Raw genomic sequence first — 25691 nt, 5'->3', positions numbered from 1 at the left:
CTACAGCTGTAGGTCTACCTCTCGGAGGTAATATGTGTCATATGAGAGACATTTCAAACCACTGCACAATATTTTCTTACCACTTCTCACTTCCTCACCACTATTCTAGCATACTTCTCCTCCAGATAAGTCTCAGTTCTCCTTTAAAACTACCTACTAGGCTGGGCACGGTGGCTCACGCCTGTAATCCCAGTGCTTTGGGAGGCCAAGGCAGGTGGATCACCTGAGGTCAGGAGTTCAAGACCATCCTGACCAACATGGTGAAACCCTGTCTCTACCAAAATAATGATGATGATGATGATAATAATAATAATAATAATAAAAATAAAAATAAAATAAGTAAATACAAAAAATTAGCCAGACATGGTGGCGGGCACCTGTAATCGTAGCTACTTGGGAGGCTGAGCTAGGAGAATCGCTTGAACCCAGGAAGCGGAGGTTGCAGTGAGCCAAGATTGTGCCATTGCACTCCAGCCTGGGCAACAAGAGCAAAACTCTATTAAAAAAAAAAAAAGTACCTGCTAATACTGCTAATAAAGGGCATACATAAGAGCCTCCATGGGTGATATGGGGAAAAAAAGGAGGGATGTCTACTGTATTGGAGAATTGTGTGCTAAAGGAAAATTGTAGGGAAGAACAGTGAAATAAAAGCTTGAAACTACATAAAACCAACACCCCAGCTCCCAATTTAGCTTAAGAATAGCCCTAATCTGGGCGTTACATTCCAAGTGTTAGCTGCTTTGTTTCCTTTTCATTAGTTTTGATTTCTGAAGTAGTGAAATACTAATCTACCTTTTTAAAGTAAGCTTCTACAAATGTAGAAAAAAGAGAATTTCTTCACTCAGCACTAAAGGATATTCCAGATATCTTGTGGTATAGAAAGTGAAATTGATGACAGTCTTCTTTTGACTCTAGGCAGTTAAAAAATTCACTTACTTAGATGGGCTGTTTACTTCTAATGTTTGCTCTTCATAGAATTAGAATTGATGAATTTTACATTAGAACCAGAAATGAAAGGATAAACATTTTATGTGAAATGTCATCTTCCCTGTATAGATAATCAGCATTTCCAGTGATCTTTTGTGAGCAACAAAAAACATAGTGTTTTAAAGGACTAGCCTCCTCTATTTAATATGTGTGCTAGGAATTATGAACTTATCATTGGAAAGAAAATTTGGTCTTTATAGGTAAGTCACATTTCAGTTGTTTTCTGAGAGACATTTACTCTTCAGGGGATTCAATTAAAATAACTAAAAAACACATATTTCCTAAACATACTTATAATGATTATTCTGAATAAAAGAATTACGAATTACATTTACTCTTCAGGGGATTCAATTAAAATAACTAAAAAACACATATTTCCTAAACATACTTATAATGATTATTCTGAATAAAAGAATTACGAATAGGAATACCTACCTATGTGGCTCTATTACAGTTACAAATGGTCAACGTTTTATTTCCATGTTGATTTGAGACAGAACATTCATAGAATAGACTCAGGTACCACACATCTTACTAGCCTCCTATAGTGTACATTGTAAAGTGTAGCTCTAATTTGGCTTTCAAAGGTTTCTGCATTTGGTCCTATTCTCTATTTTTAGACTATCCCTTATCTCCTCTCTGGAAATCCTCTGCTCCAACTACACTCCTCTAGGAACATCTAATTCTTTCCCACTCCTTTGCTTTTCCTCATGTATCATTGGCTACACTTAAAATCTCCTTTTCCAGGAAAACCACTAACATTGAAACTGATCTCTTTTCTCTCTCAACTGAAAATATTTATTATCAAGACATATCTTTTGTCAAGTGATACATCTAATCACAAAACAAATATATATTAATTAATTATGTTAGGAGCAATGCTAGGTGCTATGGTAAATGTAAGTAATATGTTTCTAAGTATTCTATAAGTCAAAGAAAAAGAGTGGAATTTTGGAGATCTAATGAACAAATGTATGATAAAATTTATATGCTTTTAGAAACATTCATCAGAAAAGAAAAAAGGATGAATAACAGATAGCTAAGAAGTCAAATTAAACCCAAGGAAAGTAAAAGGAAGAGAAATAAATGAGAGAGCAGAAGCTATTAATTTAGAAATCAAGTAGTACAACAGGAAAAGTCAAAATATTATCAATAAAATACAATAAAAATTGTGAATGCTTATGAAAATATATTAAGAAAAAAGAGAAGGTACAAAATATCAATATCAGAAATAAAAAGGGATCATCATTACAGATTCTATAGATAATAAGCAAATAAAAAGATTTTCTAATAAACTAAAACATTTTAATAAAATTAAAATTTTAAATATATAATTGTAATTCTGTTCCCCTCCCTCAATTTTAGCCAGATGGTTTCACTGGTGATTTATTTCAAACATTTAAGAAAAAATTAGCACCAATCTTACATCAAATTTTCCAGAGGATAGAAAAAGTGGTAATATTCTCTCATTATATGGGGTGGGAATTACTTTAATACCAAAAGTTAATTAGAACAACAACTTTCTCTCTCTCTCTCTCTCTCTATATATATATAAATTTCTTGTCAACCTAGAGGCATAGTCCTAAACAAAATATTAGCAGATTAAGTCTGCTAGTACATATGAAAGATAAAATGCAGTCAAGTTGGTTTAATCTCAGAAATGCAAGCTCAAAAAATTAAAATACACACAAATTGATGTAATTAGCCAGAATAAAAGGAAACTATATTCATCATAGTAGATGTATTTGATATGATTCATCACCAGAGTAGAAACTTACTTAATCTGATAAAACATCTGCAAAAACCATTAGCAAGCATCATACCTAATGGAAGAAATTAAAGGTTTTCTTTCTGCTAATCAAAACAAAATAAGGATGTTTGCGATCACCACTTCTATCACACACCATAGTGGGTTATCCATCCAGTGCAGTAAGATGAGAAAAAGATGTCATAAGTATGCAAATAAAGAAGTAAGAAGTAAAACACATTATTCACAAATGATATGATTATCCCCTTAAAAAATTCAAAACAATTCTATAGAGGAAAATTGCTACAACTGAGTGACTAGCAAGTTTTCTGCATAAACTGTCAAATGAAACATAACTTTGCTTTAGAAATCAAGAACAAAACTTTGGAAAATAAAGTGAAAGATGACTACAATGCTGTTCTAATATGATAGCATCAAATTCATAAAATACCTTGAAATAAATGTAACAAATTATGTATAACATTCTTGAAGATCTCTTACATTTTAACACATTTGTGAAATTAAGGAATACAAAACTCAATGGAGGGATATTTTATGTTCACCAATCAGAAGACTTGATTTTGTAAAATTATCGATTCTCAGATCTATGGATTCATCATAATCCCAATCAAAATCCTAGCAGATTTCTTGTGGTTGCTATTGTTTTATTTAAATTGATAAGCTGACTCGATTTTCATATGAAAAAGCAAATGTCTAAGAATAGCCAAGACAATCCTGAACAAGATCAAACTGGAAGGTTTGTATAAGTAGATATCAAGAATTATCTTAAACCTACAGTAGTAATTAAGACTGAGTGGTATCAGTAAGGAAAAAAGTGAAATTTTATCTCATATCATACACAAATAATAATTCAGTGGATTGGATTTCTAAATTTAAATGATTAAAAATTATAATGCTACCAGGAAAAAAATGTGGAAAATTTAAAATATAACCATAGTGGAGGCAAATCCTTTTAAATAGAATACAAAAAGCATTAGTGACAAAGGAAAGATTGATAAATCAAATTTAATTACCATTAAAACTCCTGTTAATGTAAACCAGAGAGAAAAAATGTAAGTGGAAAAAGACATTTACAGTATATGTATACATATGTGTGTGTATATATATATGTATCTTTAAAAAGACTCATTTAGAATATTACAAATGCATATAAATCAATTTAAAAAACATAAAGAAATTAGGCAATAATCTAAAGAGGCACTCCACAGAAGAGGTTTTCTAAATGCCAATAAGTATATGAGAAGCATGTGGCATTATTACGTATCAGGAAAGACTGAAATTAAAGCCACTATGTGATACTACTACATAGAAAGACTGATATTTTTCTAAGAGACAATATTAGGACTTGTGCAATTTAAAAGAAAATTGTTTATTTTATTTTACTTTATTTTATTTTATTGTTACAGTGTAAGGGAAAGATATGAATGAAATTAGCACATCCTTTCCCTACTTAGATCTCTTGCGCTTCCAGAATCTTATTGCTAGTGTCTGAAATTCTGGAGAAGTTTTAGCCATTATCTCTTCAAATATCACTTCTTCCTCACACTCTCTAATCTTTTATTTTGTGAGTTCAATTGGATGTATGTTAAGATGAATTGTATCTTCTCTAGGTCTGTTAACCTCTTGTATATTTTCCATCTTTTTGTTTCTCTGGGGTGAATTCCAGACTATTTCTTCAGATATGTATTTCCACATTGCACTTTACTCCTTACCTGTGTCCAACTCATCTATGAACAATGTTAATGTTATTTTTATGGAAATTTTTTTTTCATTTTTCCAATTTAATTTGCCTTTTAAAGAAAACGTATTACAGCCCTAGAATAAGATTGGATGAATAAATAGGAGTTAGCTTGTAAAAGTGAGATGATTGTGTTTTAGGCAGAAGTACATAAAATAATTACAGCTTGTATTTACTGAGTTATGTGGCTGCCACTGGGCTGATTTTCTTAAATTGTTTTCACATAGACCTTAAAACAGCCCTTGTAGCACTATCTGTGTTTTTAACGTAAAGAGTAAGGCTCAAGGTAAAATAATGTGCACTCATTTTTGTAGCAATTCAGTGGTAACACTGGACTGTACACTCTAAAACATTCATTGCTCCTTCTTCTAGGACACATAATCCATTAGAATAACCAGAATTGTGGTTGCCCTTCAAGAGAATTTGATAATTCCAGGCTAAACTGCATAGTTCTTTTCTGGTAATAAATCAGTTCTGGAAAGTCATCTCAGGAGTATCTTGGGACTTGTGCCTTTATTTCAGCACTAAAGGCCAACTTGCTTAACCCTTCCCACTGTCCTAACCCTAATACTGACTATAATCTAACAAAAAACAGGAAAATAAAGAACATAGCATTCATTGGCATTTACCCTATAATACCTTGTGTTATATAAGATTTCTCTACAGATGTGATTTGTGAGATTCATGCATATCTATTTGCTTTTTAGTTTAACATCTTCCTTGCTTCACAGTCATATGGTTTGCTCTATTTTTGGGTCTTAATTGGGTAAAATAATAGGTTACTTTCCTGGAAATATAGGGTATTTTTTCTAACCAGTGCAGATTCAATTTTTTGGATATCTTTTTGTTTCAACAGATATAATTAAAGGTGAAATTCACCTCCTTTTCTCCCTCTCTCCCTCTCTCCCTCCTTCCTTCTTTCCTTCTTAATTGCATTGACTTTTTTTAAATTACATTGAAAGATCAGGACAGTTACTTTATAGACATTTTGGATTGGTCTGATTATTTCTTCACAATATGGTTTAACATATTCTGTACATCCTGTATTTGATTAAACTGAAAGCTAAATCTGGCTTAGCTAAATTTCAGTTGGATACTTGGGAAATAATACTTTAGAGATGATACTGTATATGCCACATGGCACCTCATCAGGAGCACAAGATGTCTGGATGTCCTGATATGAATGAATGTTTCTAAGTTTCATCGATGGGTTAGGTTGGCTACAGACACATTTCTTCATTTTAAAGTTGTGTTTTTTCCTCTTGCAGTTCTATGTGGGATGATATTTGGGTGCAGTAGCAGTAATCAGTTCCTCATCAATCTTTCATCTAATCATTGCTAATGAACTCTGAATATTTTCTTGAATTAGTTTTTTCAATGGGGTGCACCAATTCTGAGTGAATAATTTGTACTGTTCTACTCTTCGACTGTCAACTACTGTAAATAGGTAAACAGTGAATACTTCACTGAGAGCAAAACATCTTAGAGAAAGGCTACAGCACCCAAATAATCCTTTTTGGGTTACTGATGATTTGGGATGTTTTCATTTCATATTTAAATGAGTCTAAAGCATGACTACACTATTCTTTCAGCTGATTAAACCATGTTAAGTGTGAATTTAAAGGAGCATCTAGTTGACATTTACAAGACACTAAGGGACTCCAGAAATAACCTGGAATGTAAGTAGATTAATCATAGTCCCGTCAAATGGAATTCTATGTAGAGCTTGTTTATCAAAGCGGAGTGTAAAGGAATAAATCAGATACGATTGTAGAAATGTAGGCAAAATAATGCAAAGGATTGTCACATTTTTTCTCTAATTCTTTAGATATAAAATCTGGTTTCAATTGCATTATTAAAGAAATGAGAAACGTTTAAGAAGCTTCAAAATAACTTGTGTAAAAGAAAAATTTCGTATTGAAAGAACTCCAATTTTTTTTTTTTTTTTTTTGAGCAGAAGCAGTATTTCTGTCTGGAACTCTTCTTTAAAACTTATCTTTGTTTTGCAGCTGTACCTGGAAAGAAGGAAGAGAAAACAACCAAGACAGTGGAGCAAGGTAAAAAAAACTGAAGGAGGTTGACATTATCTTCTTTAGAAAGACAACAGCATGCGGAGGAAAGCACTGGATTCAGACAGGCGGAAGACAATAACCTTTAAGTCTGTTGCTCTTTATCACTGTCCTTGCATGTTTTTCTGTGCCAGGGAGAATGTGAGACAGCAATCTGGGTTGGTCTTTCTTTTGTGTAACTAAACTTTGAATATCAGTTCCGAACAGGAAAACTCCACAAACTGCTTAATTACATCAGGAGACATGCTGAAGATTGTTGGTAATAAGACAATGATCTGGGGGAACTGGTAGACATATTCCGATTTGATTTGTGGTTTTAACACCACCTTACTGATCATAATTTGAAAAATAAAGATGGCCCAGTCCTATATATGCAACAACTATTTCTATTGCTTGAAAAAATAATATGTAAAAGTTAGAATGAAGAAAACAACAGCAAAAGTAAGTTGAGTATATTATGATATATGACATAATATGATTTCAACTATTCATTCTCCCAAGAGCTCTGAAATTTCAGTGTTATAAATTATAATGATATAAAATAGTTAATGCATTTTCTTTGTATTTGTGTAGCTATATCATAAATAGATCACTCCAGACTCTGCTTGAGAAAAATGCTACAGTACACTAAACTTAAAACATTTAAAGTGATATGGTTTCTCTTAGAGCTCAAGTGTGCCAATAATTTTAATTGTTGTTCCCTCATGTCTTTGCTTTTGTATAATACTATATTTATTATAATAAATTAAATTAGAACTTGCAATAATTTTGTCAAGAACAAAGTCTAAATGATTTCTCCTTCAAATTTGAGATGCAATTAAATTTATGAAATCCTAATATCAGAAGTTAAGAACTTTTGACATAAATATATCAAGAAAATCCTTCAATCCCTCACATGTCAAATAAATAAACTAAAGTTAAGAATTCAGTTAAGTAAAAAGATTGGTTAAGAATTTATTTCCTTGGGCTTTTCAAAATAAAATAATTGCATGGAAAATGTTTTCCAATTTATTTTGGCTTCTGGGGACTCTGAAATTTTACAATTCAGTAGATGTTTCTGTCGGTTTCTTTCTGAAGAAGAGTGGAATTTTAGTTTCTGAAATATGAAGTGGGAACACTGCATCCTAATTTCAGTGTGTTCAGTTATACACGTTTCTGAGTCTAAATTTATTCTTTAAAAAATAAAGATAATTATCCCTGACCTGCCTATCTGACAAGATGTTGTACAGGTCAAACATGAAAACATATGTGAAAGGATATTAAAATTTGTAAACTTCTAGATAAGCATGTAACACATACTTAGGCATTTGTTCTTATAAAATCAGTTTCAACACAGATGACATAAATTATCAAACTACTTTGATTTCATTGAGTTTATAGCTTTCCCCCTCTAGTATAAACGTGCTGATTACTCATGACATTCATAGGTTGTTTTCATAGCCACAATATATCAAAAGAAAATTGACAAGAATATGAAACACCCATGCTAATAATAGTACCGAACAGACAACTGATTTGAAAACAGATTGTTTCTTTCTTCTTATCATCACATTGGTGTCAGTTTCATTAATTCTATAATGTCTCCTCTAGTGGACAAGAGACTGGAAATGGTTCATAAAGATATGATCTTACTCCTTCAGATGATTTTATAATTTTGTCTACTAAAATCTTTTATCAAAGCTTAGGCTCTTGCATTGTGTGAAAAAGATGAGGTTCTTTCAATGGCTATTTTTATATTGACTTAGTAAATCATTTCAATTTTAAATATTGTATGACAATGGCCTCATAATTTTCAACCATAACAATCATAGGAAATAATATATTTGGATATTTTGCATATTTTTATGATAGTATATCTATTACTAATAACTGATATGAAAAATAGATATTTTGTACTTTTAATGAAGTAATATGAGAAGTGATAAATAATGACATTCTATAAATTTTCTCATATTATTCTAATAGTTATGCATAATGGTTAAGACTTGTATACTTTGCTTTGTTATGTAGTTTTTAGTTATCTTCAGAAGTATAAATAATCTATTACTAGTTTATAATTCATTGAAATACAGTTAAATCCTCTTTAAAGATTTATTTTTATTTGTTTGAACATGTGCACTTTATTTAGAAAAATTATATGATTTTTGTAACTCTTAATGGAGTTTAAGTACACTTTGTGATCAAAGTATAATTGTGCATATTGAATCTCTGGACTTAAATACTTATGGATATTCCAGTATCTCAAAATTAAGTTGAAAGTTTTATTACACAATAGTGTAGTATTCAATTCTCTTAACAATTAAAAGTCACTTCAAAAGTCAATTAAGTAGAAACAGGACAAAAAATATTTTTGGGAAATTAAATAAAATTTGATTGTCTACTAACCATCAAGAATAAATTTTAACATAATTAGTAAACATTTTATTAAGTGTAAAGTTGGAGCCTGTTGATCATAAATGTATCAGAGTTCACTTCACTATAATAAAAGATTCAACTTTGCCTTAAATTAAGGAATGTTTCAAAATTCATAAATAGGCTAATTTGTGTCCACTTGAAGAGTTTCTTTCTTTGCTTTTGATGCTATTCTGTAAACAATGGCTCCCTATGTAATTGTAATAGTGTTTTACATTGTCACAACACCAGGCAAAACCCAAGTGCTATTGCAAGCTTTGTAAATCTGTCACTGTCCTCATCCACCTTATCAGATTCTTCTCTTCTTTGTGTATGCACTGGTCCTTTTGAAATCTGTGATGTGTACTGATTGTAGATTTATTCCATACTTTCAAGTGAATGTTAATAATATCTAAGAGTAATGATTTCCCCGAGAAAGTTTTATCCATTTGAATATAATGAATGTTCATATTTCTTGGTGTATCAAAGTTATAACAAAAGAGGGAAATAATTTTTCATTTAAAATCAATGAAGTAAAACAAGATTTAGTTAACACTATTGTATTTAATTATTTGCTTAGTATGTATTATAAAATAACTTATTTGCACATGTTGACTAAGTCATGCTGTTGACCCTCAATAAATGTTAAATTATAATAACAATATTATGGATTCCTGTGAATTCTAAACTTTTTGAAAATACTTTGTGCTTCAGTTGTTTAATATTTATTGAGCGCCCACAACTGGCTAGGCGCTGGGGAATGGGTATGAGGGGTATGGCATGGGCTTTGGAGAGAAGATGGTCTATACGAAGGCAATGCATGAAAATGAGCATACTCTCCTTGTTCATCTAGTTTATATATTTTCAAAAGAACCATTAGCAATTCAGTTGTCCACTCCACTGTCTCACTTACTCACATAATACATTTTACTTCTTCTTACACTTATTTTACTTAATATTATGAAAACAATTTATTCTTATAATTATTTTATCTCATTAATGGGAAATTATTTTCTAGTCCCTCCTTTCCCTCCTTTTTTTTTTTTTTTTTTTTAGAGACAGAGTCTCACTCTATCGCCCAGGTGGCTGGAGTACAGTGGCACGATCTTGGCTCACTGCAAGCTCCACCTCCCTGGTTCACGCCATTCTCCTGCCTCAGCCTCCCAAGTTAGCTGGGACTACAGGCGCCCGCCACCTTGCCCGGCTAATTTTTTGTATTTTTAGTAGAGATGGGCTTTCACCGTGTTAGCCAGGATGGTCTCGATCTCCTGACCTCACGATCCGCCCGCCTTGGCCTCCCAAAGTGCTGGGATTACAGGCATGAGCCACTGCGCCTGGCCTAGTCCCTCCTGTCTTAATTCTTTCCTCCCACTCACTCTATTCCTTTAATAAGAGACAGATCTAAATCCTACTTATCACAGCAGAATAATAAATATTCAATGGAAGTTTGTATTGTTACGTTAATTTCTTACAGAGGTCTACTTGCTGCCATGCAACATTTGATTCTTGTGATTCAGACATTGGTAGGATAGCCATTCAACACTAAAGAGAATTCCAGGCCCCCAAAATGGGCAATGTGTGTCAACGATGTTTGTGAGGGAATAATCAACTTTATGTGTCCCTTTGACATTCTAGACAAGATTATATAAAATAAATTATAAATGCTTTATAATGTTCACCATACGATATAGCAAGAAGACACTTTTTGAGTTTAAGAAGATTATTGAGCTACTATTTTCGTTTTTTATCTATTAATATTTACTTTCACTCTTACTATTATGCTGAAGCTGCAGTGGGTTATATCTCTTTTTCCCTTAAGAATTTTTAATAGAAAGTATGTTACAAGCTGCTACATTACCAAGTTGAGTGGTCAGAGCGAAGATTGTTTCCTGAGAAATTTTGTTTCCTTTTTATTTATTTATTTTCTTTTATTCACAGATTGGCTTTCCACTAAAGGCCTATTTATGAAAAGAAAAATGGATTGGTATACCCTATCTTAGATAAAGTTCCTTACCATCAATTGCTGTTCCAGATCCTGGAACAAATTAATGAAGTTTAAGTTTCATACTCAATTAAATTGCAGAAATAATCCGAAACCATCGGCCATGTGTAAAAACGCATTGTTACTGTATTCTCATTGTAAATTAAGTCACACATTTCAGGTCAAGTGAGTTTAGTAATGAAAATGAACGTTTTATCAATATTCTACACAACATTTACCTGCATCTTAGTGACTATTATTGCCCCAATTTTTATAGACCGATGATATAGCACAAGTTAGTTGTGAAGCAATGCTTTAAAAACCAAAATTTAACTCAGATCTTGGAATGGCAAAATAGTAGTTAAAAAGTTTTTCAGCCGGGCGCAGTGGCTCACGCCTGTAATCCCAGCACTTTGGGAGGCCGAGTTGGGCAGATCACGAGGTCGGGAGATTGAGACCATCCTGGCTAACACGGTGAAAGTTCGTCTCTACTAAAAATACAAAAAATTAGCCGGGCGTGGTGGCAGGCACCTGAAGTCCCAGCTACTCGGGAGGCTGAGGCGGGAGAATGGTGTGAACCCAGGAGGCAGAGCTTGCAGTGAGCCGAGATCGTGCCACTGCACTCCATGGAGCCTGGGTGACAGAGTGAAATTTCATCTTAAAAAAAAAAAAAAAAAGTTTTTCATCATTATGACCTGAAAATCTGAGTTTTACTTCACTTGATTTTTACACAGAAAGAAAGCGAAAAATTCTTTCCCAGACAAAACATCTACATCCTCATTTCAAGCCTTTACATTACATTCCATGGTCAAAAATTATTAACTTGGAGTTAGTACTTACAACTTTGGTCTTCAAGGAAGAAGTAATTGATGATAGCCAGTGGTGATTATAAAATACCTGCTTGAACAATAGAGCACAGAGCTATTTGGAAATAATACTTCGGGCTTAGTTTAGCTCTATCAATAATTAGTTCTGTGACGGGGCCACTTATTTGCTTGCATTGCCTTGTTTTAAATAAGCAAATATTATTGTATTAAGCCATATCTAAAGGACTTTCCATCTCTAATATTGTGCAGTTCTCACTTATAAGACATGTTTTCCATGCTCGAGACATTTCCACATTGCCCCCAATGCTGAAGAACAAGCTGTCTTATGATTGCAAGTACGATCAATCAACTGGAAAGTCTAGTTTAGATTATAAAATGAAAATATCTTAAAATATTATTTAAATCTACTAAATGGACTGATAATATTTAAAGTTTTGCTGATATGTTACATTACACTTAAATTGCAAAAATGTCTCAGCAACAAGTCATGCTATCAGATGCCAAATTAGATGACATAAAATGCTTTAAGATTGTAAGCATGAGAATTAGTAACAATAGCACACAGGATATAGAAATGATGCCCTTGATACATGCACAAAAATACTATAAAAAATGGAACAAAATAATGTACTGTCTCTGGAGACAGGATAAGGCAGATGACAACTTTATATGACTGGTGGTTTCTGATTGTTTTTACAACATGGCAATAATTACTTTGTACTGTCAGTCAGTTTTTCACATATTATATTCGGTTAGCAAAATTTTTGCAAATTAATTGATGTAATGGAAGGAAAAAAAGTTTGGCTTTAGGATATTTAAATCCTTATCACTGGAAGCATATAAATTTAAATTCCTTAGAGGGTACCACAAGTTCCTTTGCTACCAAGTCTAGTGTGACTTTGTAGCCAAGGGTCGCTGCCTCATTACCCCACTTTCTCCATTCAAGAATCACATTAACTTTCACACTCCATGGTATGCTTTTTTTTTTATGTTTGAAATGCCTTTTTAATTCTTCTTTCATGGCAAATTTTATCAGTTTTTGAATCCATCACAAATGCCAGTGTTTCTGTGAAGTCTTCTTTCATTTTCTCAGGTCGAGTTTGCCAGTCCTTCTGCCATGTACCCAGAGTTCTGAGCCCTCTATCACTGTATTTAATCTGTCTATGTGGATGCATTACAACACAGTTCGAACTCCACACAGTCTTCCTTGTTTTTCCAGCTCCCAGTAGAAAAGAGACACTCAATAAATATCTATTAAATATACTATGGTTTATATTTTAAAACACAAACGTGTGTCCTCCTTTTATAATATCATTTTCAAGAGAAAGGACTCGAGGGGTCCTGGACTTCTTTATCCACAGGGGAGGCACGCTGTCACTCTGGTAAGCACAACAAAAAGAACAGTTTCTGGTTTGTTGAGAGGGCATTGGCTTTTATTTTACTCCAACTAAACCCTTTTTGAGAGTCTTGGACCTCAGTTTTCTTTCTGTGTACATATCCATCGCAAAGATTACAATACAGTTAGTGTGGAGATTTTTTAAAAAGATTAATAAGGAGTAAGGAAAGGATCCAGTTTCAGCTTTCTACTTATGGCTAGCCAAATTTTCCCAGCACCATTTATTAAATAGGGAATCCTTTCCCCATTTCTTGTTTCTCTCCGGTTTGTCAAAGATCAGATGGCTATAGATGTGTGATATTATTTCTGAGGACTCTGTTCTATTCCATTGGTCTATATCTCTGTTTTGGTACCAGTACCATGCTGTTTTGGTTACTGTAGCCTTGTAGTATAGTTTGAAGTCAGGTAGCATGATGCCTCCAACTTTGTTCTTTTGACTTAGGATTGTCTTGGCAATGCAGGCTCTTTTTTGGTTCCATATGAGCTTTAAAGCAGTTTTTTCCAATTCTGTGAAGAAACTCATTGGTAGCTTGATGTGGATGGCATTGAATCTATAAATTACCTTGGGGAGTATGGCCATTTTCACGATATTGATTCTTCCTATCCATGAGCATGGTATGCTCTTCCATTTGTTTGTGTCCTCTTTGATTTCACTGAGCAGTGGTTTGTAGTTCTCCTTGAAGAGGTCCTTGACAAACCTTGTAAGTTGGATTCCTAGGTATTTTATTCTCTTTGAAGCAATTGTGAATGGAAGTTCATTCATGATTTGGCTCTCTGTTTGTTACTGGCGTATAAGAATGCTTGTGATTTTTGCACATTGATTTTGTGTCCTGAGACTTTGCTGAAGTTGCTTATCAGCTTAAGGAGATTTTGGGCTGAGACAATGCGGTTTTCTAAATATACAATCATGTCATCTGCAAACAGGGACAATTTGACTTCTTCTTTTTTTTTTTTTTTTTTTTTTTTTTTTTGAGGCGGAGTCTTGCTCTGTCGCCGGGGCTGGAGTGCAGTGGCCGGATCTCAGCTCACTGCAAGCTCCGCCTCCCGGGTTCACTCCATTCTCCTGCCTCAGCCTCCCGAGTAGCTGGGACTACAGACGCCCGCCACCTCGCCCGGCTAGTTTTTTGTATTTTTTAGTAGAGACGGGGTTTCACAGTGTTCGCCAGGATGGTCTCGATCTCCTGACCTCGTGATCCGCCCGTCTCGGCCTCCCAAAGTGCTGGGATTACAGGCTTGAGCCACCGCGCCCGGCCTTGACTTCTTCTTTTCCTAACTGGATACCCTTGATTTCTTTTTCTTGCCTGATTGCCCTAGCCAGAACTTCCAACACTATGTTGGAATAGGAGTGGTGAGAGAGGGCATCCCTGTCTTGTGCCAGTTTTCAAAGGGAATTTTTCCAGTTTTTGCCCATTCAGTATGATATTGGCTGTGGGTTTGTCATAAATAGCTCTTATTATTTTGAGATATGTTCTATCAATACCGAATTTATTGAGCGTTTTTAGCATGAAGGGCTGTTGAATTTTGTCAAAGACCTTTTCTGCATCTATTGAGATAATCAAGTGGTTCTTGTCTTTGGTTCTGTTTATATGCTGGATTACGTTTATTGATTTGTGTATGTTGAACCAGCCTTGCATCCCAGGGATGAAGCCCACTTGATCATGGTGAATAAGCTTTTTGATGTGCTGCTGGATCCGGTTTGCCAGTATTTTATTGAGGATTTTTGCATCGATGTTCATCAGGGATATTGGTCTAAAATTCTCTTTTTTTATTGTGTCTCTGCCAGGCTTTGGTATCAAGATGATGTTGGCCTCATAAAATGAGTTAGGGAGGATTCCCTCTTTTTCTATTGATTGAAATAGTTTCAGAAGGAATGGTACCAGCTCCTCCTTGTACCTCTGGTAGAATTTAGCTGTGAATCCATCTGGTCCTGGACTTTTTTTGGTTGGTAGGCTATTAATTGTTGCCTCAATTTCAGAGCCTGCTATTGGTCTATTCAGGGATTCAGCTTCTTCCTGGTTTAGTCATGGGAGAGTGTAAGTGTTCAGGAAATTATCCATTTCTTCTAGATTTTCTAGTTGATTTGTGTAGAGGTGTTTATAGTATTCTCTGATGGTAGTTTGTATTTCTGTGGGGTCGGTGGTGATATCTCCTTTATCATTTTCTATTGCATCTATTTGATTCTTCTCTCTTTTCTTCTGTATTAGTCTTCCTAGCGGTCAATCAATTTTGTTGATCTTTTCAAAAAACCAACTCCTGGATTCATTGATTTTTTTGGAGGGTTTTTTGTGTCTCTATCTCCTTCAGTTCTGCTCTGATCTTAGTTATTTCTTGCCTTCTGCTAGCTTTTGAATGTGTTTCCTCTTGCTTCTCTAGTTCTTTTAATTGTGATGTTAGAGTGTCCATTTTAGATCTTTCCAGCTTTCTCTTGTGGGCATTTAGTACTATAAATTTCCCTCTACACACTGCTTTAAATGTGTACCCAGAGATTCTGGTATGTTGTATATTTGTTCTCATTGATTTCAAAGAACATCTTTATTTCTGCCTTCATTTCGTTATGTACCCAGTAGTCATTCAGGAGCAGGTTATTCAATTCCCATGTAGTTGAGCGGTTTTGATTGAGTTTCTTAGTCCTGAGTTCTAGTTTGATTGCACTGTGATCTGAGAGACAGTTTGTTATAATTTCTGTTCTTGTACATTTGCTGAGGAGTGCTTTACTTCCAATTATGTGGTCAATTTTGGAATAAGTGTGATGTGGTGCTGAGAAGAATGTATATTCTGTTGATTTGGGGTGGAGAGTTCTATAGATGTCTATTAGGTCTGCTTGCTGCAATTAATTCAAGATGCATTAGAGACTTAAATGTTAGACCGAATACCATAAAAACCCTAGAAGAAAACCTAGGTAATACCATTCAGGACATAGGCATGGGCAAGGACTTCATGTCTAAAACACCAAAAACAATGGCAACAAAAGCCAAAATTGACAAATGGGATCTAATTAAACTAAAGAGCTTCTGCACAGCAAAAGAAACTATCATCAGAGTGAACAGGCAACCTACAGAGTGGGAGAAAATTTTTGCAATCTACTCATCTGACAAAGGGCTAATATCCAGAACCTACAAAGAACTCAAACAAATTTACAAGAAAAAAACAACCTCATCAAAAAGTGGGCAAAGGATATGAACAGACATTTCTCAAAAGAAGACATTCATACAGCCAACAGACACATGAAAAAATGCTCATCATCACTCGCCATCAGAGAAATGCAAATCAAAACCACAATGAGATATCATCTCACACCAGTTAGAATGGCAATCATTAAAAAGTCAGGAAACAACAGGTGCTGGAGAGGATGTGGAGAAATAGGGACACTTTTACACTGTTGGTGGGATTGTAAACTAGTTCAACCATTATGGAAAACAGTATGGCGATTCCTCAAGGATCTAGAACTAGAAGTACCATATGACCCAGCCATCCCATTACTGGGGATATACCCAAAGGATTATAAATCATGCTGCTATAAAGACACATGCACACGTATGTTTATTGCAGCACTATTCACAATAGCAAAGACTTGGAATCAACCCAAACGTCCATCAGTGACAGACTGGATTAAGAAAATGTGGCACATATACACCATGGAATACTATGCAGCCATCAAAAAGGATAAGTTTGCGTCCTTTGTAGGTACATGGATGCAGCTGGAAACCATCATTCTCAGCAAACTATCACAAGAACAGAAAACCAAACAGCGCATGTTCTCACTTATAGGTGGGAACTGAACAATGAGATCACTTGGACTCGGGAAGGGGAACATCACACACTGGGGCCTATCATGGGGAGGGGGGAGGGGAGAGTGATTGCACTGGGAGTTATACCTGATGTAAATGACGAGTTGATGAGTGTTGACGAGTTGATGGGTGCAGCACACCAACATGGCACAAGTATACATATGTAACAAACCTGCACGTTATGCACATGTACCCTAGAACTTAAAGTATAATAATAATAATAAAAGATTAATAAATATCTAAAATATAAAAAATCAAATTCAGCAATACATAAAAAGAATTATACATGACCAAGTGGAATTTATTCCAGATATGCAAGTCTACTTCAACATTTGAAAAATGTTTAAGTAATCTATAACATCAACAGGCTAAAGAAGGAAAAAACACATGATCTTATGAATAGTAATGGTAAAAACATTTGAGAACATCTGGCACCCATGGTTAAAACCTCTCAGCAAACTAGGAATAGACAGAAAATTCTTAAACTTGATAAATAATTTTTACAAAAATCCTACAGCTAACATTCTATTTAATGGTGCAAAATTAAAAGCGCTCTTGCTAAGGTCAGAAACACGACAAGGATGTTTGCTCTCATACCACTTCATCAACATTATACTGAAAGTTTTAGCGAATACAACAATATAAGAAAAGGAAATAAATGGTATATAAGTTGGGAAGAAAAAAAGTTAACCTGTATTTGTTCAAAGATGACATACTTATTTATTTAGACAATTCCAAAAACTTCCCGGAACTAACCAGAGAATATGACAGGGTTTCAGAGCACAAAGTTAATATACAAAAGTCAATTGCTCTCATATATCAGTAATGAAAAATTGGAATGAACAAGATTAAAAACACAATGATCACTTATATTGTCACCAAAAACATAAACACTTAGGTATATTTTAAAATTGTGTATAAGATCTGTTGGAAGGAAACTACATAAAAGAAATAAACAGAAACTAAATAAGTTGAGAAATACTCCATATTCATTGATAGAATGACTCAGTACTGTCAAGCTGCCAATTCTACCTAAATTGAGCTACAGATTCAACACAATTCCGAAAAATTCTAGCAAGTTATCTTGTGGCTATTGACAAACTAATTCTAAAGTTTATAAGAAAAAGTAAAAGACCCAGAAGAGCCAACACAGCATTGGAAAAGAAGAATTAAGTGGCAAACTGACACTACTGAACTTCACAACTTACTGTAAAAATACAGTAATCAAGACAGTATGATATTAATGAAATAATAGACAAATAAATCAATGAAAGAATAGAGAACTCAGAAATGCACTCACAAAAATAGAGTCAGCTGATCTTTGACCAAAGAGAAATAACAATTTACAGGAGAAAGGATAGACTTTTGAACAAATGGGTGTCAAAACAACTGGACATCCATAAACAAAAATAAAAAAGACAACAAAAAACCCTCAAAAATAGACTTTACATCCTCCACAAGAAAATTAACTCAAAGTGGATCATAGACCTAAATGTAAAACATAAAACTATAAAACTCCTGGGAAATAACGTAGAAGATTTAGGTGTTCTTGTGTTTGACAATGACATTTTCTTTTTTTTTTTTTTTTTTTTTTTTTTTGAGACGGAGTCTCGCTCTGTCGCCCAGGCTGGAGTGCAGTGGCCGGATCTCAGCTCACTGCAAGCTCCGCCTCCCGGGTTCCCGCCATTCTCCTGCCTCAGCCTCCCAAGTAGCTGGGACTACAGGCGCCCGCCAACGCGCCCGGCTAGTTTTTTGTATTTTTTTAGTAGAGACGGGGTTTCACCGTATTAGCCAGGATGGTCTCGATCTCCTGACCTCGTGATCCGCCCGTCTCGGCCTCCCAAAGTGCTGGGATTACAGGCTTGAGCCACCGCGCCCGGCCGACATTTTCAATAAAACACCAAAGACACAGTCCATGAAAGAAAAAAAATTATAAATTGGGCTTATAAGATGTACAGATGGCAACAAACATATAAAAATTATAAATTGGGCTTATAAGATGTACAGATGGCAACAAACATATGAAAAGATGTTCAACATAACATATAATTAGATTAAAGCAATGAGATACCAATACACACCTATTAGAACAGCTAAAATCCAAAGCACTGACAATACAAAATGCTGGGGACGATGTAGAGCAACAGAAACTCTCATTTTTTGCTTGCAGAAGTGCAAAAAGACAATCTGGCAGTTTCTTAGAAAACTAACCTTACTCTCATGATGCAATCCAGCAATTATACTCCTTGGTATCTATCCAAATAAGCTGAAAATTTACATATATGCAAAAACCTGCATACGAATGTTTATATCAGCTTTATTCATATTTCCTAAAACTAGGAAGCAACCAAGATGTCCTTCAATAGGTGAACAGATAAATAAATTCTGGTACATTAATACAATGAGATTTTTATTCAGTGTGGAAAATACATGAGGTCTCAAGCCACAAAACTGCATAGAAGAACCTTAAATCATATTTCTAAGTGAAATATGACAATGTGAAGAGTCAACATGTTGTATAATTACAACTGTATAATATTTTGGAAAAGGCAAAACTGTGGAGAAAGTTAAAAACTCAGTGGTTACTAGGGTTTGGGGAGAAGAGAAGGGTGAATAGGTGGAGCACAGAGAATTTTTAGGATAATGAAAGTATTCTGAATGAAATGTGCAATGGCAGATATGTGTCATTATACTTTTGTCAAAATCTATAAGAAGTATACAACTAAGAGTGAACCCTAGTGTAAACTATGGACTTTGGTTGATAATGATGTATCAGTATTGCTTCTTGGATGGTAATAAATGTACCACACTCTTGAAGGATACTGATGGTGATAGAGCCTAAGTGTGCTTGAAGAGGGTGTCTTAGTTTGGGCTGCTATAACAAACTGCCATAGACTGGGTGGCTTACAAACAACAAAAATTTATTTCTCACAGATCTGGAGACTGGAAGCCTAAAATCAGGCTGCTAGAATGGTGATGTGCTGTGAGAGCCCTCTTCTGGATTGCAGACTGATGTCTTTTTGTATCCTGACATGCAGAAAGAGGGCAAGAGAGCTCTCTGGGGTTCCTTTTATTTTTCTAAGGCCACTAATTTTATTAATGAGGGTTCCATGCTGATGACCTAGTTATCTCACAGAGGTGCCACCTCCTAATATCATCACATTGGGAGTAGGATTTCAACATATGAATTTTGAAGGGACACATTCAGATTGTTACAGAAAGAATGTACAGGAACTCTGCACTTTCTGATTAGTTTTACAGTCATCATAAATCTGCTTTAAAAATTAAGGTCTATTAATATTTTTAAGTGCATGGGAATCTTGAAGAATTAGTCCAGTTCACTAAGTTAATTTTGAAGTATATTTTGAAATTCTATACAGTGAGTAGCAGAAAGATACATTAAAAGTTTCCTTTATTTTGATTATATTAATAATTATTCAGTTAACATTTTTTCTTATATTCAATTATATTTCTTCAACTTTTCAATATATATCATCTTATAAATTAAGTTTCATTTTGAATAGTTACACTATAATGATAATGATTCTTGAGATCCCACATAAATGTGTTTTAGGACAGGATTTCCATTTTAAAAAGTTCAAAAGATGATATAGAATATGTATAATGAATGATATTGTTATAGAAATAAAGAATGTATTATGTCTTAGATGAATGGATTATCAGAGGTTATTACAAAAAATAAATGGTCATAAATGTGTAATATATGTGTGTGAGATTACTGAACTTTGGAAAGTCACTCAAAATTTCTTAGATAACAAAAAAATAAAATGTGAGGTAAACATTAGATTTAAATATACATAATTTTCTTTTTTTTTTCCAGGAAAACTATCAGATATTGGCCATTTCATTTTATTTGACATTTTTGCCAGACTAGGATTATAAATTGGAAAATAGCTAATCATGAAAGATGCTTATAATGATGATCAGGCTACTGTGTAAAGATTTGACAATAAATTTCCTGATAAAATGTGATTGGCACAAAATTTAGCAAATTTATTAACTCATTCAACAAATAGTTGTGGAATTTCTAGTATGTGTTAGACTACCTAGTTCCTGCTTCAGACATATTATTTGCAAGACTATGGCAGGCTGGCAATCATAAAGAACATTGATGTTATCTGGTGATTCAAATGTACATCCTGTTCACTTTTAGGGACAATTTGTGGTGATATCTACTTTAGAATCCGGGAAGCTCCCAGAGGCATAGTGTAGAAACACTAACTTTGACATCTCATAGCCTGGATTCAAATTTTCCATTGGTAATTTACTAGCTGTGACCTTGGGCAAGTTATTTACCTCTTAGCTTCAGGTAAAACATCTATAAAATTATGGATAACGCTTACCTCATTGGAGACAAGTGAGAAGTTAAAGCGATCTTATGTTAAAAATGCCTAACTACACAAAATAATGCTTCATCATTATACATGGATACCGGAATTTCCTTGAGCCCTGCCCTCAAGGAAATTACAATATTGTAATAAAGTTATTATCTTAATTTAAACAGGGAAGCTTTGACATCTTAAATTGACGTGACTCCACTAGAAAAATTTCATGACTAATCAAGTTTTCTTTGAAAAAGTCTTCTTTAGTGGTTCAGTAACTAACCCTGTCCCTAAGATATGCTAGTTCATCTCATCTCCCTAACATTAAAATAGAAGTTAACAGAATGCATATCTAATTTCTTATCAAATAAAGGAGGTCCAGTTTTATGTTTTTATACCTTTACATATTGCTGATCTTTCTGAAAGAGCTGGATAGAGATGAACTAAAGTGCACCCTGCTAATTTTGATTAGTAGTCAGATTATTAAGGTGCATAAGGATCAGAATATCAAAGTGTGGATATATGAATATTACAATGCTTGCAGCCAAGCTACACAGCCTCAAAGCCAAGTAATTACAAAATTGAACCAGAATTTAGTCAAAGGAAAAGGGTATTCAGATTGTTTCAAGAGAAGCCTCTCAGCTAAGGTAATTTGAAGAACTATACTACTATAAGGAAGAGCTTATCAAAAAGACTAGAATACTGAGACTACTGCATAAGACTGTTATTTTGCATTCTTATGCCATTGTATATGTCACCATTTTAACATGCCGATATAGCCCAGCTTGTCTAGAATATGCAAGTGTAATTGAAGGAAGCTCTTCAAAGAAGTATTTACAAAGTGTTATATAGTATTTTCTAGTTGATGCTTTTGAAATTCATTTATTCTCCATCCCCCCAATCTGTTAAATATATAACTTAAATTTGAGAGAATAGTCTAATTTCCCTTATTTACAATTTCTTGAGGAATATCTTCCCATAGTCTTCACATACTGACAACACTGTTCAGATGTCATTCAAGAAAATTTTATATTATGTTTTTGAATTGGTTTGTCCATTTAGAGATAGAGGATTACATAGGTTGCAAAATTTTATTCTTTTTAAATAAAACATAAAGACTATGAAATAAATAAAATGAAGTTTCCAAGTTTAAAAAAAATAGCAATGTATAGATATAATTCAACTGGAAATGCTGTAAGGATTTTAAAATCCTTATTTTTCCATATTCAGGAAAAATAAGTAAAATGTTAAAAAAATAGATGTACCAAGTTCTTTAGCCCATAGAATACAGAACAGTTAAATGTATCATTATGACGAAGTTAAAGATGGTATCCTGACCAAGTTATCTCTAATTACAAAGTTAATGAACAGTGTCTCCAGTAAAATTAGTCTGTTATATGTTTCAGAAGAATTCAAAATTACTGTTACATAAAGCATCAATATATTATTTTTCCTTCATGATAATTATAAACACAGTCTTTTAAACCATTTAGGCAACTGGAAAATTATGTCTCTGTATTTAATTATAAATTTTATATGTTGGAGTTTGTAGTAGATTGAAAATATTATAAAATATCTTTCCTAAAATATCCTGGCTTATCAAAATTGCATTCGAATTAAAATAAAACCAAGAGACATTCCTTTAAGGAATTCATATATTAACTATGAAAACAATCATACAATTAATCACTATTAGATAACTTTAGGAACAGTGCAGTATCATGTTAGGAAGCAACCAAAAGATGTTATGAGACAATTTTTTTTTTTAATGCTGTGTGATGATGTACATTATAAGTTACACTCTGGAACATTATCAGATATTGTTGCACTTTCAGATAAAGCTTGTCAGGTGGTTCTTTATAATTATTCTTTCCATCAGAAGAAAAGTCCAAAAAGTTTGGTACATTGGTATTGTTCATTATGTTCGTGAAAAAAAGTATCTCAGATCAGCAAGCATCTTACATCTACAAAAGAGAAAGAGATAGTTTTTAAAGTTATGTTTCTGAGCACTTCAGTAGAGCAAGCTGGGTAAGAAAGATTAAGAATTTTGGATTTGATTATTTATAGAACCAGAGGATCTTAACTGCATGGTAATTTTGTTTACGCTTTCCAAATTCACTTTCTTTATTTGTTCTAGCTATGTTAGAAAGCACCAACAAAATATTTTTATTAACATCCTCATTAAATGTCACTAATGATAAAACTGAATTTATACTTGATCATTCAGAGCAATGAATAATAAGTAATAGGCAGATCAATGGTATTAATAATTACTACTGTTTCCTTTAAACAGATGAACACTTGTAGTTTGGATTCAAAATGTTTATGCTTGTGTCAGGAAAGAACTCTAGGGCTGAGGATACAGAGGATACTCTGTTATAAGACTTTCCATTATTTCAGCCTTTTGTCTTGTCTTTTTCATGAGCCTCTTTTTTTTTTTCTTTAAGAATTCTTGCAGAAGGAAAAGGAAACACATATATGCCTTTTATATTCTACAATACAATTAAAAGTAAAAGCTCTTTGCTATTTATTTTTGGTTAAATATACTCAGGCCCATAACTTAAACTGAAAAATTCTTGGATGCATTGCTATTGAGTATTATTTACAAAATGAATAGTTTTTATTTCAGATTATTTAAAGCTTGACGTCTATAGCTATTTTGATGGTAATCTGTATTTAAAACTTTTAAAGGTCTGGCAATAGCACATCAAAATGTATAAAATTAAGGCTATCACTACCAATACATAAATGATATATCAATATAGACAAATTATAAGAGATTCGATTTAAAACATCCTGGTAAAAAAAAACAAAAAGAAAAAACAACAACAACAAAAAAACAGCTGAGAACACTAGTCTTTGTATGTGGGTGTGTTTTCACCTGTCACATATTATTAAGAAAATAATTGTTCACTTTCTGGTTTATTTTGCTTTTATATAATTAGTTTGCTTAATAAATCAAGTCAATCTGTGTGAACAAAGCAAATAAGATTAATTTGGGGCCTTTCAAAAAATGCTGCTAGTTATATTGATAGTTTTCATTCATAAACAATACTGTAGGTTGCTTTGCAGTACCTGTAAATGATCTGCACTTCACCTGTTCTTTCCAACTGCTTGCTGGATGTTTCCTTTTTGGGTGTCTTGTCGACGTATGAGACACAATACATTCAAAACAGAAATAATATCTTCCTCCAAAGACCTCTCCTTTTACATTTCGTGTCTCAGGTGAGGGAAAATTATCCTGTTGTAAACCAAGTAAGAACTCTAGGAACCATTCTCAGCTTAAAAAACAAAAACAAAAACCCTAATACATGGCTCGACATGGTGGCTCACGCCCGTAATCCCAGTACTTTGGGAGACCGAGGCGGGTAGATCACTTGAGGTCAGGAGTTTGGGACCAGCATTACCAGCATGGTGAAAACCTGTCTCTACTAAAAATACAAAAATTAGCCAGGAGTGCTGGTGCGTGCCTGTAATCCCAGCTACTCGGGAGGCTGAGGCAGGAGAATCACTTGAACCTGGGATTTCAATGAGCCGAGATCACACCACTGCACTCCAGCCTGGCAACAAAGGAAGACAAAAACAAACAAACAAACGAACAACAACAAAAAAACCCCAAAAAACTGAATACACCTACTTACAGTTATGCAATTAAAATGGCATTTCCTGGCCAATGAAATTCTACCGAATTTATAAGCCTAAACCTAAAAGGCATATTCTCAGTGAAAACCTTCCCAAGTTTTAAAATTAGAATTAATAATTTTTTTTTTCCGTATGATCTGCATAACTTTACTGGAGTACTTATCACAGGTTCAAATTTTTGCTGTTTATTGGTTAACTACCTTTTCACAACTATTTCTAGATATAGGTCATTTCAAAACTTAGTGATGTAAAACAACAGCTGATTTCATTTTGTTCATCATTTAGTAGGTCAGGACTTCAGGAGGATACAGTAGGCCGTTTTCACTTGATTATCTCATGTGATTGCAGTCAGATGTCGGTTGGGCTGCAGTCATGTAAAATCACTGACTCCTGGATGTGAAGGATGGCTCTCTCAGAGGGCTGGCAGTTGATACTAGCTGTTGGCTGGGAGCTCAGCTGGGGCTGTTAGTTGGACTGCCCAGATGTAGCCTTTCTAGCATGGTGGTGTTAATTAGATTATTCACATGGCAGCTGCATTTCCCAAATCAAGCGTCACTAGGTTCGCAGGTGAATACTGCATGACGTTTTGTGATTTTAGCCTTGTAAGTCACACAGCATCACCTCCACTTCTGTTGGTTGTAAATGGCCTGCACAGAAAACTGATACATCTGTCCTGTCCAGGTCTCCTATTCTCTCTCTGTTTCTCTAAAATGTGTATTTCTTTCCATTTCATGTTTGCAGGTCTAATTTATTTCCCTAGT

At 33.9% G+C, this 25691-nt stretch overlaps 1 protein-coding gene across 1 annotated transcript in view; it reads left to right on the top strand.

The window, feature by feature from the left end:
• TRDN (triadin) overlaps window positions 1-25691 on the top strand; it is a 431045-nt gene that overhangs the window by 277232 nt on the left and 128122 nt on the right. The window contains exon 21 of the mRNA XM_033234448.1: window positions 6503-6550. Within this exon, the coding sequence (XP_033090339.1) occupies window positions 6503-6550 (48 nt within the window). The remainder of the gene's footprint in view (window positions 1-6502; window positions 6551-25691) is intronic.

The sequence above is a fragment of the Trachypithecus francoisi genome, unplaced genomic scaffold, assembly GCF_009764315.1.
Source record: "Trachypithecus francoisi isolate TF-2019V2 unplaced genomic scaffold, Tfra_2.0 Lachesis_group15, whole genome shotgun sequence".
Lineage (NCBI taxonomy): Eukaryota > Metazoa > Chordata > Mammalia > Primates > Cercopithecidae > Trachypithecus > Trachypithecus francoisi.
This window is presented reverse-complemented; position numbering and strand designations above follow the sequence as displayed.